At 32.3% G+C, this 22186-nt stretch overlaps 1 protein-coding gene across 2 annotated transcripts in view; it reads left to right on the top strand.

The window, feature by feature from the left end:
* LOC145277733 (palmitoyltransferase ZDHHC3-like) overlaps nucleotides 1–22186 on the top strand; it is a 257972-nt gene that overhangs the window by 22364 nt on the left and 213422 nt on the right. The window contains exon 2 of one of the 2 annotated variants that reach the window (XM_080129437.1): nucleotides 12435–12464. The exons of the other annotated variant lie outside the window; for it this stretch is intronic. Within the exon in view, the coding sequence (XP_079985563.1) occupies nucleotides 12435–12464 (30 nt within the window). The remainder of the gene's footprint in view (nucleotides 1–12434; nucleotides 12465–22186) is intronic. 2 annotated transcript variants of the gene reach the window in all.

Below are 22186 nucleotides of genomic sequence, written 5' to 3'. Positions count from 1 at the left end.
AATCGTCTGCAATAAATAAATAAATGGATAAATAATACAAATTACTCATCTCAATAAGAATTCCAATTAATTAAACAACAATTTTCATCTATAAAACAACCAAACCAAACATCATGAATAAATATTTGATGATGTAAAGAACTTGAAGCATAAAATTTTTTTATTTTTCCAAAATTACTGAATTCGGTATTAAATAAACCAGAAAAGGATAGCTATGCCATAAAAAAAAAAAAAACAAAAAAAAAAAAAACAAAGAAAAACAACGAAACCATTTTGAATAAATATTTGAAGATATAAAACTTGAAGCATAAAACCTTTTTCCAAAAGTTGCTGGACTCTGCATTAAATAACCTGAAAAAAGGTTGATATGCTGTAAACAACAAAAGCAAAAGAGAATTTGTTAGTAGGAGTAATATTAGTAATGTGTATCTTAGATTAAGAACAAAAAAGGTATATGTTGGAAAATGTCGATTTCTAGACGTTTTTTTTGTGGTTCACTTGCAAGATAAAATCATGCACTTATAAAAAAAAAAAGCACATTTCTTATCCTTTGAAAAATTTTATGATTCACCAAATAATGTTACTTTTTTGTGTGCTATTTGTACTTCTTTTTTTTTTTTTTTTTTTTGTAAAAACTATTGCAAAAATGTCTGAATTTATTTGGAAACAGACAGAGGATGAGAAAAAAAAGTAATTTTCCCTCGAGATCATTAAAACTATAATGAAGGAAATGTTTGAACCTCAAGTGGCGTCTGTACACATACACACAGAGCAATTACGATAAATGTATACAGATCTATTTTCAGAATATTAGTTCGAAATTGAAGAAAACAACACATACATACACATATATACATATATATATATATTTCAGAAATATAAGTTTACAAAATAAAAAATTTCGAAAATTTAAAGTGTGTATATTAATATTTATATGAAAATGTTCAATATTCAAGATAGAGCATCGGTATATGGAAGGAATTTAGAGTTTTTCAAATTACGAATTACGTTTATTATTCAAAACAAAGGATTCACAATTAAGATAAATATTTCCTTATTCCATGAATATTTCTCTTAATTGTATACGTTGTAAATTGTAATTTGCAAAAGTTTAACTTCCTTTCAAAGTCCATGTAAAGAGAGTTCCACATGCTTGCGGTTCTCAGAAAGAAGCTACTGGAATAGGAAGCTTTATTACAACGAGGCATCAAAACAGTAAATTAATGGAAACCACTGGCCCAACGAGTCAAACGAGCTGGAACAAAGGAAGCAGGGAATAGATCAGATAATTCTAAAGAACACATGCTATAATAGTGTTAAATGGATGGTTTCCATCCTGTCTATTATTTATTTCTACTTATTAAACGTTCCTGTTGCTATTCTCTTTTATGATTACTTTTACTTCTTAGGGTACTTTTACTTCTTAGGGTACTTTTACTTCTTAGGGTACTTTTAAGTGTCTGTGTGTTCTTATCAATGTTCTTATCTAATGTGTATGCTCTTATTTCTTGCCTTGAAAGTCATCGAGACGTGTATGTGCAAATAACATCATGCGTACATACCTGCTTGCCTTGGCCAATGTATGATGCCTTCTTGGACGCTGGTCTCCATCTCGTTGGGAAGTGGTCACTGCAGACAGATGCATCGATAACAACAAGATGGATTTGAAGCTTCAATTGTTTTATTAAAGGCAAGCCTATATCTCGAACCCTGGTTGTGGAGAGATCTGAAATCTCCAATCTGCATTCCTCTGCTGCCTAAACCACTCTCACCCCATGTGGTCGTCAACCGGAAGCCCTCGATCACAATTCACCCCTAATTTCCAGTGCATCCTATCTAGGTTGATACCTGTCAAACCTAACCTTTTGTGACCCTGCCAAATCGCTGATGGGAAACTCAAAATGCTTCTATTTCTAAAAACTACCTATATAGCATTTAAGCTGGGATTCCCAATACTACAATAGTATGTATAGAAAAGACTGAGACTAGCAATACCACGCCTGTAAGAGAGCGGTTACGGAGAAGAAAAAAAAAAGGTGGGAGCAATTAAATTGCAGATACATTTCTGCACCTTATGAACCATCAAATAGGACAACAATACTCCATACATGGTTTGATAGTAGATTTGTAGAGAGAGTCGGTCAAATGTCTTAAGCTATTGACTACACAGCCATGCTTTGGTGGAAGTCTGTGTTCTCTTAATGGGCTTTTCTTTCTTTTGTAAGAACAAACAAGAATGTAATAATCTGTTGCATAAAATGTTCTTTAAACCATGTTTATCTGCTGACTTGCATGCTTTAATGAAAGATCTTTGCTGAAAAAATGTTAAGAATGTAAGTAAAAAACGGGTTAATACGATTGTAAATGTGATGTTGGTATCGGCACAGCACAGCACAGGATGCTATTATTAATAGATGTTTGTTGACAGCATATACACATTACTGGCCGAGAGGAAGAGAGCAGGAAACCTTGTGCGTGTCTTTCGTTATATGCACACTGGACGAGTTCAAATAAATGAATCTATGTGGGTAAGGACAGGATAGCTACTGCTCTCATCATAACGCTTTCCCTTTTAGGAGATTGTTTTTTTTATTTTTAATTTTTTTTTTTTTAGTTTTGCTGGATTTATTTTACTTTTGTCAAATCTTCTAAATGCGATAGGGAATAGTTCTGAAGTGGGCACTTGGAAAATGTCGCTTAATAAATCTAGAGGCAACGCCTCTTTTCGTTATGGTTTTTCATAAACTATTCTTGATTGAAGCTGTAAGCAATAAATCATGATGATCATCACCATCCGTTTTAACATCTAGTACTCTCAGATTAAGCCCTTTAAAGACCTCGGCTTCCTGACATAAATTGCACCAAATATTGATGCTATTGTTTTTGTTTTCCCTTTTGAAAAACTCAATCATGCTCTTCAAAAGTAAAAAATAACAAGTTTCATCTATAAAAAAGTCAAACCAAACTAAACGCAATACTTGAAGACATAAAGAACATGAAACATAAAAACTTTTTTTTCCCAAATTACTGCATTCAACATTAAATAACTCGAAAAGGCTTGATATGCCGTAAAACAAAACCACCAAAGAAGCAATTACATGCCAGGATGTGTAGAACCACTTTTAGAAATTGATTTTCAAACTAACCTGTCTTTGACCAGGTTTTTATTTATGCCCCTTTCTTTCAAGTCCATCCTTTTCATTTCTTATGTTTTCCTTGGCCTTTCTCTGCCAACCAACCATGCTACCTCAACTGTTCTACATCTTCTAACACAAGAATTCTCATCCATTCTTTCAACCTGACCAAACTAACAGAGTCTTTTGTTCTACACACATGTCCCTGTCCCTGTACTTTTCAGAGCTAATCTTTTGCTGAGCTCAACAATTCTAAGCTTGTCTTTTAGACTCGCATTTCTGGTGTCACCAGATCAGATTGTCTAAGATATTCGCTTCCTGGTTTAACTGCACCAAACATTGATGTAATTGTTTTGTTCCTTTTCTCTTGCAAAGCTCAATTATGTTCTGCAAAGTCAGAAACAAAACAAGCTTTTTTTTCTCTACAAAACAACCAAACTAAACACCATGAATAAATATTAAAAGATTTAAAGAACTCTAAGCATTAAAACTTTTTTTCCAAAATTAATGGATATTAATTAAGAAAGGATCGATACATTGTAAAACAAAACAATCAAGCCAAACATCATGAATAAATATTCGAAACTATGGACAACTTGAAGCGTAAAATATTTTTTCGAAATTACTTGATTCAGCATTAAATAACCCCAAAAAGGGTTGATATGCCATAGAACAACAAAATCAAACCAAAGGTTTACATTACACACCCATCATATCATTTCTCTCCATGAAACGCATGTCCTCAATCCTCAGTGGCCAGGCTTTACTTCTATACATCATCACACTTTGTACACATGCCTGATAGACTCTTTTTTGGTTAAGAGTTGTAACCCCTTTGCTTGTTAGACAATAAAGTTGATAAAAAAAAAAGATCTAACATTACAAGTTGTTGATTTTTTTTTTTCTGGAGACAACTCAAAGATAAGGGTAAACGGTGGTCACCGGGACGACAGTGTAGTAATCATAAGTGATGGAAATTGGGTATAATTTCATTATGTAAATGTACAGTTCAACAAGAACTTGTTTACATTGGACTTGAAAACTACCATATTGTAGTCAACTGGAAAGCAGGTCAGCAGAACAGAGTTCCATAGATAAAAACATGGTTGGTGTTCTCCATAGGTTTCGGTCCATTGTTGGTCCGATTCCTCTGAAGACATCACATAATTTTGAACTTTGCAAAATACATGGAGTGGGTTGCCATTACCTTCCCCAGTGTAGTGGCATCTGACTCGCCTGTTTGCCCCTATCCGTTGTCCTTAGATCATCTGCATAGCTGCAGTAACTCTTAATACCATGGAACCGTTGATCTGCTAGAGATTCATCCTCCTCCATGGCCATCCAACATCCTGCTGCCGACGGCATCAGAGTTACCTTCTCCTAGATGCATGTTGTAACTAAGACTAGGGGTGCATCTCTCCCAGTGAATTAATGCGTTTCCAGAATACCAACCTGGAAATTTCTTATGACTGTGTGGTACATACAGTGTTTAGCCTTTCCAAATGGTCACCCATCTGGTACTGGCCAGTCTCTTTGTTGCTTAACTTCAGTAATCTGTCGGGAACTGATGTGTCAACGTGAATAATCAATCCTCATCTCAAAACATTTAGAAACGTAATAGAAAAGATCTACCAATCAGACATATGCAAGAGTTTACAATGAGCCATCTTTAGTAGAAAAGATAGCAAATATGAGAAATTCTGTTCCTGTTTGCTACAAAGAAAGTAAACTCCCTGTACCAGGATAGAAAATTACTCAACAAAAATACCCGCAACCCACCTGACTAACGACAAAATCCCACCGCCTCACTGTGCCGGAACATTTCATGTTTATTTTTCTCAACACTGGAATTCCCTTACTCCTCTCTGTTTCTCCAATTGTACTAACATGTAGAAATTTAAATGTAATGTGAATAAACATCTTGTCATCCAATTCTCCACTCAAGTTCTCTCCCCTTTATAGATCTGTCGCCTATTACAGTAGCTCATTATACATCAATGACAAGTAAACCTTGTTTGACGTTCACAAAAGTAAAAATAAAATTTTAAAAATCATGGCTACTGATCACCGTTGGAAGTGATCAAGGCGATTGAGTTTCAAATCTCGGCATGAAAACACTTTTCACGTCTAGCCACAGTAAAAGAACCGTGATGTGGCGTAACATCTGACAGGGGATGATTCGCCAAGAAAAAACGAATGCATTAATTGTATGAGAAATTTATTTTCGTTGATTTATTTATTCTTTTCAATTTTCTAAATCGGTTTCATCCGATGATTTCATCAAACAAGACAATTCTATGTCTCTGTTAGTTACTATCACAATTTTTTTTGTCTTTTACATTATCTGTTTTTTATAACTTTTTTTTTTTTTTTTTACCTTATTTTGTTTTTTCTATTCTTGCTTTCTTCTGTGCTTTCATTTTCTTATTATTTTGCTCTCATTCTTTCCTCTCGTCTTTCATTTATTCATTTTCTTTTTCTCCTTTTCTTTCTTTTCTCTTTCTTTTTTCGCTCTTTTATTTTTACTCTTTTCTCTTTGTGTCTTATTTTGCTCTTTTTCCCTTTTTTCTCTTTTTCTTTCTTCGTTCTTTATCTTTTCTTCTCTCTTTATTGTTTCTTTTGCTATTTTCCCCTTTTCTTTCTCCTCTTAGATTTCTATTTCTCTTTTTCTCTTTCTATCTTCTATATTTTATTCTTTCAATACTCTTTTTTATCCCTTCTCTTTTCCCTCTTTCTTTTTAATTTTTTTTCTCTTCTTTCGTTCTGTCTTTTAAATTATCACTTTTTATATATGCATATATTAGTATTGCCATCCACATGATAAACAAAACAAAAATTATCAGAGCAACTCCAAATTGTTATTATTATCCCTCAGTTAACCGGTCATCCTCCTACGTTTAAAAATAAACTTTAATTTTTGGCTTCACATCAAACCTCTTGCTTAATTCTCTGTTTATTTGTTACTGAACAGCTTCAGATTTTTCCCTTTCACCCAATGTTATTCCTTCTTTGAACGAAAGAGAAAAGGTCACAGTGTTATAATTATTCTTATTAAAAAAATAAAGTAAATGCAAATTTCATGTTCTCGGCTACAGCAGTCCAGTGCAGTGTGTTTTTAAGAGAAATTGTATTTTTTCATGTTGTTTAAGGCTTACACGAATTTCTCAAAGGCACAGTTTCAACATTTTACAAAAAAAAAAAAAAAAAAAAAAAAAAAAATTGATTTGTTGTACACATTTTTGTTTTACTGCCTTCATTATGTTTCGTAGATAGACTTTAAAGTAATAATAAAAATATATCAAGCGTGGAGGGGGCAGCTTTAGGACATTATTCAAAATAAAGTTTTGGGTTCTTATGCAGTATAAGAACTATACCATCGTTAGAGTTGTCCGGGCAGTTTACGGAAAATGCTGGAAGGTGCCGAAACACTGAGCACCTTAACCCTAATGTAACAAATCACTAAGAAAACATTTGTTTGCTGTCATTGGTTAATTATATGAAAATGATTATGATTTGAACAAAAAAAAAAAAAAAAAAAAAGAATCATAAAAAGAAGAAAAAGATAATTAAAAAAAATTTAAAAAGTATTTTGCGATCAGATGTTTGTTATTACTAAAACATAAAGATGTATTCATGAAGTTTACAATGATTTTTTTTTTCTTAATTGGAATTTTCTAAAAAATCCATAAAAATTGTCCGATTCAAGAATATTGTTTTGATTTTTCAATTAATTTTTTCATTGAATTAATTTCATACTGATAGAAATATATTTTTCATTGAAAAAATTGGCTAGTATTTGTACAAAAAAAAATCATAAGATTTTCATTTGCCACCTTTCAGTATTTTCCGTAAATTGCTGGGATGATTTTGACAATAAATGGTCCTTATACTGCATAAATACCTTTTTTTTTTTTTTATTGAGGAATAGTCCCAAATCCAACCCTAGAAAATGTCCTGTTTGCCATTGGTTATCCACAGGTACAGTAAAGTCTAGACCATTGTTCAGGTAGCTTGTTTCTGTTTTATGCATACCCAAGGGGTCCATCCTCTCAGACTTTGCCTTCTTACTCTTTGAAAAAGGGGTAGTTTAGCGTTAATCGCCTGAGGCGCCCGTACTTGAGAATACTGATGGAACTGCGGAGGCATTGTTTTGCAGGTCAGGGTACTTTTTCTCTAGGACACTAGCTTTTCAAATCCAACATTCCCAGCCTTGTCACATCTTCCCAATGTGAGAAGGAGATGGACATGAACATAGGGAGAAAACAACTTGGGGTCAGCAGTTGGGTTTTCACCTTTGCCCCTTTAGCCAGATTTCTGCTGTAAGACTGTTGGATGCCAGATCAAGATACCTCAGGTGGCCCTATCCAGAACCAAAGTTCTTGACAGCATAGCTGTGATACTATCACATCATCACTGCGTTGCCACAATGAAAAGAGGTTGGGTTTTAAGAGGAACTAGGACACAGGATTTCTAGAGTAGGACCTCCTTTCATTACATTAAAAGAGAAGGGTTAAAGCCATTCTTTTTTATGTTTGGTGCCAATACTGGCAACAAAATTTAAAAGAATGTTATTGTTATCATTGAAAAAATATATAGTGTGTAAAAGAAAGTTTGGTTGTGGAAGAAATCGACATGTTAATAGGTAGAAAAATTGGTGTCACAAATGTTTTCAATTCCGTATTGAATCATCATCAGGTGAGGAGGTAAACGAACGAGTAAGCTGGAAGGCTGGAGTAGCGAAATAGCAGACATTGGAACGGCAGTGTGTTGTGAAGACTACTAGCAAACTGAATTCTGAGGGCCAGAATTTGGGTTACAGATATGAATATTATCACAAGAATTTTAGAATAATTTTACTGGTTTGAAAAGCAATGTCATTGATTTTTTTTTTTTTTTTTTTTACAAAGGAATCACCACTTATCAAGGCCCATAGGCCACTCGAAGATAAGGGTTAAAGAGTGTACAGTGGTCAAAAGGGCAATATCATAATTGTTAGAAGTGTAAATTTGGTAAATTTGATTACTTAAGGGGAACGAGTCCTCAAGAACTTGTTTACGTTGGACTTGAAGACAATCAAATTGTAGTCAGCAGAAAGCAGGCAAATGGAAGAGAGTTCCACCGGTTTGCAGTTCTAAAAAAGAAGCTTTGTTCATGGAATCTCTGTTTAGGTTTAGGCACAGATAAAGAATGAGAGAAATTATTTATAGTATTTTCAGCTAGATGAGTGTTTCTCGTGAATGTTTGACGAAGGGGAAACATAGATTGAAGCTCAGATGAGCACTTGTCATGAAAATGATAAAACAGAGACAGGCTCACAACATCTGAGTTTTTATGCAGGTGGCTTTTAATATTTATAACTTTAAAAAATTTGTTTCGGTATGTATTATTTCTGTGTTACTAAGATATTTTTTAAATCAGGTACAAATATAAATAAATATATATGTATACACGCACTTCATGTGGTAAAATTTAATAATTAGAAAACATAAAAGTAAACATACTTAATTGCATGATTTAATTTTCTATAATGATATCCTATATTTCTGAATTTTTTAGATGAGGTATGAATGCTTGTATTGTTTGGATTAATTGGACAATTGTTATCTTGAGTTTTATTTGTACAATGTTTCGGTCGATGTAACCTTCGACCTTCTTTAGTTGTAAGAGTCGCCAAGTTTTTTGTATCCTATACTTGATCAATCCTTAAACTTAATGCTTTTAAGTTCTAAATAAACTTTTAGAAAAATGTTTTATTTTTCCTGTTTGCTTGAAATTGTCCTTTTTTTTTTTGTGTCTATAAATTTAATCCTGATATTGATCATCATAAACATAAATAAATATATATATATATATATATATATATATATATATATATATATATATATATATATATATATATATATAGAGAGAGAGAGAGAGATAGATAGATAGATAGATAGAGATAGTTTAATGTCAGGGGTATGAGTTTCGTTATAGAGGTGTTGATTTAATTTGAATAAAATAAAATATATGCACCAGGTGCGCTTGAAAGCCAAATCACAGCACAATATTACGAACATAGACAAATATTTTACTTGTTTGAAATTTATAATTTAAATTTATTTCAGAGTCAAAGTCAATCCTCAGCATTTTGTACATCTTTTTTCTTTCTTTTTTTCTTCTTTCTTGCCATGTTGTAAAGGCATTGTGATTTGGCTTTCGAGTGCACCTTATATGTACCCGCCCCTGACGTTAATCTCACGTAGCCAACGCACCGTTCCGGTATTTCAAAATACAGCCGCTGAGAGACAACACGTGGATCTTTACTAACTGATTTTTCTTTCTCCAACTTTACAACATGGCAAGAAAGAAGAAGAAGAAAAAAAAATAGAAAATGCATAAAATACTGAGGATGGAGTTTGACTCCGAAATATATTTTAATTTTTAATTTCAAACAAGATATAATTTATTTTTTAAATAAAAATATTGAGTGTAAGCCATTCGAAGATAAGGGTTAATGAATGTAAGGTGGTAATGTAGAAATCATTAATTGTAACTATCTCAGGGAAAAGAAACTTATCCGACTGTGAATATTAAATGTAGTTGTTCCATGCAAAAATTGGTGGCAGCAGTCTATTCAGAGAAGCTTTGAATTGTAAAGAATTCAAGGTAAACAGTGTTGGTTTTAATCCAGTCAGGATCAGCAGAGCATAGTTATCTGCGTGTCGCAAGATGAAAAGCTATGACTGAAAAATTCAAAGAGTTTCAATAAATTTTATACAGCGATTCTGGTATCTGATTGGTTCGCGCTTATTACCCCTGGCTATAAATATAATCGTCCAAATCTTTGTGATGATCACAAATTATATTATGTCAAAAATATTGCAGCATAAAAATGTATGAAAGATATTTAATAGATGTTCCGAACTTCTAATCTTGGCTATAAATTAAAAAAAAAAAAAAAAAAAGTGTTGGAAAATCAATGTAGACGAGTATGTCAGCTAGTTTTATAATTTAGATAGAGAAACGATGAGATGAAAACTTATTTATATATTTTTTTCTCCATAAATATTCTTTTTTTTTTTTAAACTTGGGGTGAACAATAGAGCCTGATGTTCCTGCATTAGTATCTATTGAAACTGACTCGTGAGTACACTTTTATTGGCTTGCTTAGGACACTAAGTACTCCTGCACCAGCCAGCCAGCCAGCCAGCCGGCTCTATATATCAGTACTGCACAGTTGTAGAGTTCCATTATTATTAGTATTATTTGTTTACAGTAATACTGAATTTGTACTTATTGACCTTTCACACGGCTTATATCTATGCTAATGTAAAAGATTCAGGATGTATGCAGGAAAGCAGCCTCCTGCTATTATTTTCCTGTAGAGGCGGCTGTCTTTATTCCATAGAAAGCAGGCTAATAGATAAAAGATATAATGTAATGTTTTGAATGAAAAAAAACAAAACAAAACAAATTATTTCCTAAAGTCAAAATAAAAAATTTCAGATAATTACCTGAATTACAATTTAAAAATTAAAAAAAATTTTTTTTTTTTAATCTTTTTCATCCCAAGCAAGGCGTATTACCACTTAAACGTGAGGGGTTACTAATCGTAATCATGTCTGCTGGGGACTATGTAGGGAGTCGAGCTGAGAGATCTTTGTTTGCATTACATTTACACTTCTGCATGTTAGTACAGTTAGGGACGTAAGAAATAGGGAAGGAATTCCAAAGTATAGCAATTTGTTGAAAGAAACTGTTACAAGGCTTTCCGGCATCTAGGGACCTCTTCAGCAAAGGGGTGGGTTTTTTGCTGCTTGTATTAGTCGAGGTTATGTACATCAAAGGGGCACAAGTGCTATGAGTTTATCAGAGCACATTCCATTAAAGTACTTGTAAAACAAGCACAGGGATGCAACGTTGCGAATGTGGGACAGGGGTTGAAGCTTGGCCTGTTGTATGGGACATTGTGGACTCTTTTAGATGCATCAAGCCAGATGTGGCACAAAAATCCAATTGTAGATATTCTTTGGTGTGAGCAATTTTCTAGACAGTAGAGGAAGCCCACCTTTTTTTCAGCAGCCTTGGCAATGTCTTCAATGTATTTGTTTCAATTCATGTTGCCTGTGAATGTTAAGCCGAGGAATTTGAATGATGAGCTCTCAAGGTGTTATTAGCCATGACAATCGATGGTTGAAAAGGTTTCTCGTAATTGTTAAAAGATAAGAAGCTTAGTATTTGTTGAGATAGTTTAGGTTAAATTTAACACAAATACATTTTTGTCATGTTGTTACTGATAAAAACGTCTCTATATAATTTATTCTGGTAACACTCAAAGTAATGTGACAAAAAAAAAAAAAATCGAACTCCAGAGACTTGATAAAATGATCACTTCTCCCTGGGACCTTTCAACAGGATAAGGGTTAACCAGGGAAGGGCTGTGCTGAATTAAATATTGGGCGCTTGTCCATCCCCCCTCCACCTAAAATAATGTTGTTTTTTTTTTTAATCTGTATAATGTACGAACCTGTGTCTGAAAAAAATATCGTAGATACTTATAAAATATAAAAATTCAGTAGGAAATCTCAAACCAATTTTATAACAAAAAGTGACTTAAAAAAATGCCTTGTAAAATTCTACTTAGAGGTCATTTTTTTGATAATTAACACGTTTAATACGGGTATCCGCTTGACAACTTATATATATATATATATATATATATATTTTTTTTTTAATAATTGATCGTATAAATCTTTTTCTGACTATGACCTGTCTTATTCATCACTTTTTAAAAAAATAATATTTCAAGTTTTGTTCTGGATATGACCTTAAACTGCATTTATTGTTGAGGCCCTAATTTTTTTAAACTTTGCAGATTTGAGTTTATCCAATCCCCCTCCACATGTTAAGAATAGCTTTCTAAAATCTTGTAATGAATGGCTTTCTAAAATCTCTTTTGTTCCTTCACACTGTTTTGAAGATGATGTCACAAGATTGGCAGTCATTGTTTAGCTATAAAATTTGATTTTCTTATTTAAAAATAAAATTATTTGATTAACTTACATAATTTTTGGTGTAGACTATTTTCTTTTTATCACGGGTACGTACATCATATGGATTTTTCTTTATTTTTGTTTTTTTCGTGGGGGGGGGGTTCTTGACAAGCACCACATATTCTTAATCTCAGATTATAATGTCAGACTAGTGAAAAAATTTTTTTGAATTCTTTTATTTATTTTTTCAAATTTCTTTCTTCTATATCCTTGATTTCTTAAACTGTTTGGCATTCTTAAATTCCACCTAATTTCTCTTTTCCAGCCATCGAGAAGTCGATAAAAGTAAACAAATGTAAGTTTTCGATAGGTTAGCTTCACCTAATCTTGCACCATTATTGTCCACTTCACTGATGGTCAATGTATTCTCTTTTCTTTTTTTGTTTAATAATAACCTTACCCCACATTCTTTTCTCCATCATACTTATTTTCTTTAAAAGAAAACTCACTTTTTCTTCATCAATAATATCCTTTTCATTTCCATTCATAAATTCATTTTTATGAAAAAAAAAAAACACCCTTTTTTTTTTTTTTTTGTAAATTCTCATTCATTTTATCTCTTAAAAAAAAACAAATAAAACAAAACGGTTTGACATTTTAAACAAACCATGTCTAAAAATAAGACCATTTGTTAAAAATGTAAAACTATATTGTTTTTGCTTTTCATTTTTTTACATCCAAAACTTTTTTTTTTCCAACTTTATTTTTAAGAAAACATTTCTTTCATTTTCTTTTATATATATATTTTTTTTTTGTCATAAAAAAACAACTTTATTTTAAAAATCATTTTTCATTTTTATCTTTGTTTAAAAAAACAACAGGCAAACAAAAAGACAAGACGGTTTCACATTTTAAACAAACCATCCCTAAAAATGAGATAATTTGTTTAAAATGGGAAACCATATTGTTTTTTTCTTTCTATTCAATTCTTTTTAATTTTTTTTAAAATACAAAATTTTGTTTTTGTTAAACTTTTTACCTTTTGTTTCCAACTTTTTATTTCTATTTTTAAGAAACATTTCTTTGCAAATTTAAAACTTTCTTCTTTATATATAAAAAGAAAACTTATTTATTTTTTTTTAGGAAGTCTTTTTTTTTTTTCTTTCCAAGTAAAATCCTTTTTTCCTGGCACATGTTTGATTATGGCATCACATATGAAAAGTCCTTTCCAAATAGAATTCACATATGGCATTTATACTCCTTGTTTATGATAAGTCAACATTCTGTACATTCTACGCTGAAAGTAGAAATTAAGATTATTGAATGATATACTGATTTCCAACAACTGCCTTTGCTCCATGTACATTTGAAAAAGCACCATTTTTGTAGAAGTTTAAGTTATCTTGTTTTCTTTCTTTTGTATAACACTCTTTCCTTTTTATATTAAAATAAATTTAAATATATATTTTTGATTGGTTTTAAAAACTGTTTTTCAGTTGTCTTTTTTTAATATTGTTTTATTTTTTTTTAATCAGAAAACAATTAAACTCAATTGTTCCCTTTAAATACATTACTTTTAAATCTAAAATCAATACTAAGTTTTTTTTTTAATAAATTTTAGAAACACAAACCTCTCTTCAGATTCCAAAACAACTTTATTTTTGGCATCATTTCATTTTTTTAACATATTTTTATTATAGTTATAATAGTTTCAATGTATTATTATTATTATTATTATTATTATTATTATTATTATTATTATTATAATATAGTTTCAATAAATTTAGAATGTTTACACGGTTCAATGTATGCAAGACTTTTAAAAATAACAAATGAAACTAAATTACCAAACAATCTTGAGTTTTTTTGGCTGTATATTGACTTGGTATTGCCCAGACAGAGACACATTGCCAAATTAAGGGCTTAAAAATCATAATTCGAAATATAGTAAAAGTCGCATCTTATATGAGAATATACAGAATTTCCACTTAATCCTGTTACCACCTTCAATGATGTGGACAAGTTTGGGAAGCGTGAACATGGTGTCGATTTAGGTTATTAAACAGATCAAACCCTGTTCGCTGAAAATACAGTAGAAATCCTCAACTACCACTTTCCATTCTGGGATCATGATTGCATATACATAGGTGGTATAACAGCAAATCCCTTGGATATGTATACACAATGCTTTGCCAATCCCTATTTCCAAGTGAGAAGGTAATGTCTGGAAGGATGCACTTTCTAGGACTGAAAAAAAAAAGAAGGTTCTCATGATTCTACTTAGCCACTAGGTTGCCAGAATGATACCAACGTGAACTTTGGCTGGTATGAAAAAGAAGTTATCCATGTTTCTGAATTTTTGAGGAGGAAATTTATAAATCATATTATCGTTAAAATTTTAAAAATGGAGTTAACTGAATTTTCACAAAGAGTTTCATCCTCTTTTTACCCCCTTTGCATAAAACTAAATTTAACTAAATAAATATAGCCCATATTACCTACAGTTGCGCCTAGTAGTTTTGTTGCCAAAATAATCATGATCGATTAATAATTTGTATTTATTTATAAAAAATCGTGCCAGAAAAGACATGGAACCACTTGATGTGAGAAGCTAAAAACAAACACACACACACACACACACACACACACACACAAAAATTCAAGGTCAATAATCAGCTAATGATAAGTATTAGATGGATAGATTTTAATTTAGAAAACAAAAATTCTTCTCCATTTGTTGGAAACATCGCTCATGGAATGTGAGAACATGATGGAGTATATATCAGTGCAGTTAGGAGATGGATTTGTTGATTGATGACGGAAATCTAAGTGAGAAAGCATGCTCCTATCTTTTACGGCGGAGGCATCCAAAGAGGCTGGCAAAAGTGCATTGAGAATGATGGTGGCTACGTAGAAAAATAAATTCTGGGGCACAAAATGTTGCTCATTATAATGGTACTACTCTTGTCTTTGTAGCTCTTTAACATTTTAGTTTTTGAGCTAAAAAACAATTAGGAGGCCTTACTTTTGGAACGACCCTCGTAGATTACAAAAAAAATAAAAAGTCCCCTAAATACACGTCTTTATGAGAATGCAAATTTCGTGTTCCACTCGAGTTATTTTTGTGTTTACAAATAAACACTATGGCACATCTGTTCATCAGATTTGAGTAAGAAATGTTAACATAAACAATCGTTGACAAACATAGGTAAATAGGTTGTAAACACCAATGTATTACAGGCGGCTGGGGGCTGCCTGTGATTTTAATATTCACTTGACATTTTCTCCTTCGGAGGAAGCCGGTTCAATCCACTGAAGATAAATGCCATCCAATAAACAAGACTAAGCAAACACTATCGTACATAGTAATTGTCTGTATTTTTAGCGACATATGGCCGAGTGGTCCTAGGCGTTGTATTAAAGTTTACAGTTACCCAAAGGTGCCGAGTTCAATCCTGAACGAAGGCAGTGAAAAAGTAACATTCAAAACAGAGAATCAGCAACTATGTCCCAAAGCCTAGCTGGAGTCCGAACACGGTACCCCCGTAATAATAATAAAGGGTTGGGTTCGAGAATCCTAACAAACGGTTCCCCAGTTCGATACAAAACACCTGACGAAGGCCGGAGGGCAAAACGGCCGAAACGTTGTGACAATAACAACCAAGATGAGGAAGTCAGTCCAACAACCTAACTACCGTACATAATTAGACCATACACTCAGAAAAAACATCAGCAGACACACATCGGCTGTGATGTTGCATAGATATCAACTTTACACAATCATTTCATATAAATCATCTGATTCTGTTGTTGGCATTAGTTTCCCTGATATCTTTCTAGTTAGAATTCTTTTTAGAAAGAAATCAGATACTTACAGGAGGAACTCTATGAAGATTATATATGGCATGATCACATTGACACACCGGTTCTCATTAGATCACCAAGGTTAAGCAATGTTGAGCCTAGTCAGTATCAGATGGGTGATTGAAAATACCAGGCGTTGTATGTAGGAGGACGTTGACACTTCCCTGCTAGAACTACAAAAATCTAATGTTGTCATCTCCCCTGACTGGGATATACATGTAATTGGGGACCATTTGTGAATTTGATATTTCCTAGACACTTTCGTCTTCGAGTGAAACCAGTTCAACCCACGTGGGATGAATGCCGTTGTCTGTTGTCTGTCTGTTAAGTGAAAGTGTTTCTGTGAAAACACTAGATTCGAACCAGGCATACCAAAGTTGTCAGTCAGTGTCATTAGTCACTGTCACCTCTCATCAATTTTAATGAGAATAATAGTTTGAAGAAAATAATGTAAATAATGCATTTTGGTTTCTTTTGAAAATAGTCAGCCATGTCAATTTTCTTTTCTTTTCTGAATTAAAAAAAAAAAAATATTTGTGACCGTCTGCAATTGGAAAAGAATTTGGAAGCGTTCAAACTGTCAGATAAAAGTAATTTCTGGTTTTAAAATTCTTAGCAAATCCTAATGTATTAAAAAGAATGAAAGTTTTGGGAGCTATTTACATCTGATAATTTTTTAAATCGCAAAGACTAAAAGCAACCTTGTTTATTTAAAATTAGTTTATTTAAAATTTAGTTATACTTTTATAGCAATTTGGTTCAATTAATAATCCATTAGCCAAAGAATACCGTAATGTTTAATGATAACTTTCAAAATCATGTTAAAAGAAATAATTTGACAAAAGAACAAACAGCATAGTTAAAAAAAAAAAAAAAAGCAATCTATTATTACACTAAATAGGATGAGGAAACACTGTAGCATTGACATAACTTGTGTTTAAATGAGAGCCGTTGCTTATGTGAAACCCAGTGATAAGGATCATATTGATTCTGACCAATTTTTGTCTTACTCTTGCCAAGTGTACATATTTCCTAAACGATCTCAATGCTGTCAAGAGGTTTTATGGAGAAAGGCCTTTTCAAAATGTGATAATAATCAAATATTGACCAGGTTTTATATACTGACCCCCCCCTCCTCCATCCATCTCTTGCTAACATTTTGCATTGCAACTTGAAAACCTGAATGATAACAAAAAAACCTGAATGTTATTGCATCGTGTCTTTATATACCAGGGAGATGCATTTGAGACAAAAATACACGGCAAGAAAAACAAGTGTATGTTTTATATTTTTCGTAAATGCTCTAATACCCATTTGGGCCAGATATGAAAAAGAAAAATATATTATATACGGAAAACTTTTTGTTTCATTATACTTTATTTGTCAAAGAAGTTGTCAAAAATATAGGGGCCCCCTTCCTAGCGGGCTAACACTTGATCTCTATATAAGATACAAAGATATTCGAATATTCTATTAAGTCTCCTTTATGTCTCAAATGTTGAGTTAGTAAAGAAACTGAGAATATTATTTTTCCTCTCCACAAGTGACCATTTAAATATGTTATAATATTTCTTTCTTCTTGGTCTCTACGTCTTAATGGATCCCAAGGCGAGAATTCATCTAGTCTGTTGGAGTTTCCAGCTTCATGCTGTTACTCGAGGTAACATTTCTTGGAGAAGATGCATTATTGCTTGTAAAAGCCAGTGTGGGTTAGCTATACCGAGGAGATCTTATTTGGGCCGTGAATATTATGTGATTTTGAATATTTAGTCGGGGTTTACCTGTAAGGAAACATATTCTCATGCCAGGTTGTCCTGACAAACCCCTCTACAAAAAGACTTTAGACACTCGAGAATAGTGTCTAGTAGGCATTCAAGTTCTCTTTACTAATACGAAACTGAAAATAATTATAATGGGTTTGGAAAAAAATTCGATTAAATGTAAATTAAGAGATTAATAAAGATTGTGTTGACGAAATAAAAATAACATAATATCAGGATCAATAATTTGTATTATTTCTATCAGTAATAAACATTTCTAAGTGAGAATCTTTTGTAGGTTTAATCGTCAGTATGAGCATTATTAAGAACACAATTAAGAATGACTTTGGATTTTTATTCTTCTTGTCAGTAGATGAAGGGTTAGGGTTAAGGTTGCCAGTAAACGTAGGTGAAATGTTGACAAATTCTGGGGATTAAATAAAAAGTTTGGTTAGAAATTCTGTAGAGATTGCCTAGTTTGACAAGATGCACCTGAAGACAGTCATCAGCTGAAATGGAAGCAGTAGTCTGAATAATAAAAATGATATAAATTTTATGTTTTATCTTTTATTGTATGCTTGAATACACAGTGACTCATTTGGGCCACATATGAAAAAGGTAAAAAAAAAAAAAAAAAAAAATTATATAATAAAATAATTATGTAATTATGAGGTGGTAAAATATAATAATACAGTTGATTAAAAAATAATTTATATAATAAAAAAAATAATGGAGTTGTAAAAAAAAACTTCATACCGTTTTATTTAAATTGCAGATGTTAGTAAAAAATGTGTTAACCCCCCCTCCCCTCCAAAAAAAAATGAAAACAAAACAATAGTTCAAAAATTAAGATTACTGTAAGTCAAGCGAATCACTGCATACCTCTGTTTGACAACGTAAGGATGGGCCAAAGTTATATCTAGACTTTACTTTATTTTTATAAAGTATTATTGAAGATATATCATGAAAATATTGATAACTTAAACTATTTATCTGAACAGACTAAAATTTTGCGTGGTGGTTATTGTTATCAAAGACCATCAGATTCATGCATCAAATTTGGTAAAATCAGAAAAATTTCGATGTGACCAAACTTTTTAGGATAAAAGATAAAATGCAGATCTTTAGTTATATTTTGACTTGTTACAATTTACTGTTTTATTCTCAATAAAACCATTAGATATAATAGTTTTGTTCACTAAGGTGCTTTGAAATAGTGCCAAGCAACATTTTTTTAGTATTCTGCTAAAATTAATCTTAATCGCATTAGGTTTGTTTAATTTATTTGTTCCCAGTTTTTTGCCTGGTATAGAGCTTTATTTTTTTTATTTATTTTTTTTTTTTTGCTCTAATTCATTGAAGAACGTCTAACAGAGAATCAGATTCCATCTTTTGACGTGATCAACTGAATGTTTTCTTTTTCTGCATGGTTTTTCATTATTAGCATAGAAGCATGATACTAATATATTGAAAAATATTAATTCTTTATTTTAAAAATTATTATAATCAAGTTTGTAATTTGATTTTTTTTTTTATTAAATTTTTGTGTTGTTGTTAGTCTGAAAAAAAAAACAACTTATGTTTTGAAATGGGATAATTTAAGGGGTGGTTGAGTAGTTTTATGTTTTTTTAACTTTTAAAATTAAATTATAATGTAATTTGGAGTTACTATCTTTAAGAAAATTGAGCAACTCCTGTGCTCATCCTTCGGCTAACATTCACATATGTGGAGACTTCAATGCCCACAATATAGAATAGTTAACTCACTCAAACAAAACAGATGATGAGGGGAGGTTCTGTCATGATTTCTCCGTTGCTTATGACCTCAGATTGTTCACGAACCCACCTGTGTGCCTGACACTGATGATCAGTATGCAAGTGTTCTAGACCTTTTTCTCACAACTTGCTCTGAGCTATGTTCGTTTTCCGTTCTATCTCTGCTGGGATCTTCTGACCACTTGGTTATATCAGTTGAGATAAAAACGAAATGTAATAAATCCTCAGACGTACCTCTCCATCATACAGTATGTCAATACTCTATAGCTGACTGGGATAGCTTTCGTACATTTATATCTGATCTACCTCTGCATTCCATGTTTAAAAAGAATGTGTCTATGTATTAAACTTGATGAAATGATTCATTGTAGGTATAGACTGCTTCATACCAGCAAAAACCTAACAGTCAGCCATGGTTCTCTCCAGAATGTGCTGCTGCCATTGTGCACAGAAATCACTTTTTCCATTGCTTCCAATGTAATAGATATACTCAGACTAAAGCCGCATTCAGGACTGCCAGCAACCACTGTAAAATAGTAATAAAAAATGCAAGAGAGTTGTATGCTCAGTCCGTTAACTCCAAAGTAGCTGAGCAGCAGCTTGGTTCCCACCAGTTTTGGCAAATAACAAACAGGATCGTGAATAGAAGCATGTGTTCTATCTCAACCATAATCAATGAAGCTGAGGTAATCTCGTGAGCATCAGACAAAGCCAAACTCTTTGCCAAGAACTTTGCAGTTAATTCTACCCTATATGATCAAGGCCATCAACCTCCTGTATTTTCTCCTGTAACAGGAAACACGCTATGTGACATACAAATTTCTGTTTGTGATGTTTCCAAGCTAATCAAAAACGTTGATTCCAGTAAAGCAACTGACCCTCTCGACATTTCAATTATAGTGTTGAAAAAGCTTCAACCAGAATTAGCTCCCATACTCACAAAGCTGTTTAAGCGTTGTCTTAAGGAGAAACGCTTCCCAGCACCCTGGAAAACTTCATCAGTATGCCATGTATTTATTTGGACTATTGTTCTCACCTTGAGTCTTATTTGCACAATGTTTCCATCAAGGTAACCTCTGACCTTCTTCAGGTGTACCTTGTTGAACTCGAGAAGCTATATCTAATTTCAAATAGAATCTTTTATTTAATCCAAGGGAGTAGTATGCTTTTGTTCCATCAGGCATGACTGGGTAGTACTCTTTAGTAATTCGCAATTGTATTTTGAGAATCCTGCACAATAATGATTGAACCTACAACCCCCCCATAAAAGTGTAACTTACAACTGCATTTTACCAAGTACTTTATCCACTATGCTACGGGTTGTTGCGAATTACACCAGTAGTCCAAATAATGTGAATTATCAATCCTCATTTTAGAAATACAGAAACATGAAGCCATCATAGTTTATTAAAGAGATCTCACACACAATAAGACAATTCATAATTCATAAATGCAGCAGCCACCTCACCTGGGTATTATCAATGAAAATGGTATTGACTTCAGTTATCATGGTAATGGATAACTCCCATAGTGTGGAAAGGGGAGCTAGTAGAGTTGTATATGGAGAAGTGATAAGGTTAGATCTTTCGGAGTTGAGAAGTGAGATAAAATCTCACCAGCTTTTCTATTTCAGCATGAGCTGACTTGCTAATTGACAGCTGCCAACAAATCAACACCTACACATACATATACCCGGCTTAGTGGAGTTTGGGTACATGGGATATGGATAATTGATATCACATCCCTTGCAATGTTTTCTTTGAATCTGGAAAAACAATTAAAGACTATATATATATATATATATATATATATATATATATATATATATATATATATATATATAAAAACTTATTTGTGGTTTTTACAATTCAAACACTGAGTCGTTCACATAGAAGACAAAATAAAGATGGCTGACTATTGAAAGAGAGACAGAAATACTATTGTAGTTTACCATCTTACCTGCCTATCTGAAATCATAGAAATAAAAAAAAAAAATGCTTTCTATTTTTAATTTTGTGTACATGAAGCATAAACAAAAACTTGTTTTTTGAAATAGGGTAATTTAGAGAGTGGTTGAGTAGTTTTTGTTTTGTTTTTTTAATTAAAAAAAAAAATTATAATGTAATACGGGTGTATCTTGCCCATCTATGTATTAGACTATAGAAATATAAAAAGATATTTTAAAGTATGAGCATATAAAGCATAAGTTTAAAGCTCACAAAGTACCACATTGTCCAAACAATGAGCATTTTGTATAGGTGTAGCTTAATACATCCTAAAATAGAGTACTGCTGCCACATCTGGGGTGTAGCTAAGAGCACTCTTCAGTGCTAGTAAGGGATGATCTCTTTCCGTTTCTCACAACCTCACTCTCACTAAAGAAACATCGTTAGAACACTCTCAGCAAATAACTGATGGTAGTCGTGGTGCAGATGTAACGTTTTCATCCTTTTTCTGAAGAAGGACTAAAACAAACTGCTAGAATATAAGTTATTTAATTTCACAATCCATATATTAAACATATATTCCAAGCATATCTGTGATTAGAAGCCAGTATGTGATGAGCAAAATATAGCCTTTCCATAGTGAAGCACTGTGCATGTGTGATGAGAAACCAGATCCTTTTCAAGGCTATCCAGTTAATATGCTTAAGCATAGACATAACACTACAGATTTA

Source organism: Euprymna scolopes, chromosome 6 (genome assembly GCF_053919585.1).
Source record: "Euprymna scolopes isolate OS-2025 chromosome 6, ASM5391958v1, whole genome shotgun sequence".
Lineage (NCBI taxonomy): Eukaryota > Metazoa > Mollusca > Cephalopoda > Sepiida > Sepiolidae > Euprymna > Euprymna scolopes.
The sequence above is the reverse complement of the archived record's forward strand: the minus strand, read 5'-3'. Positions and strand labels throughout refer to the sequence as shown.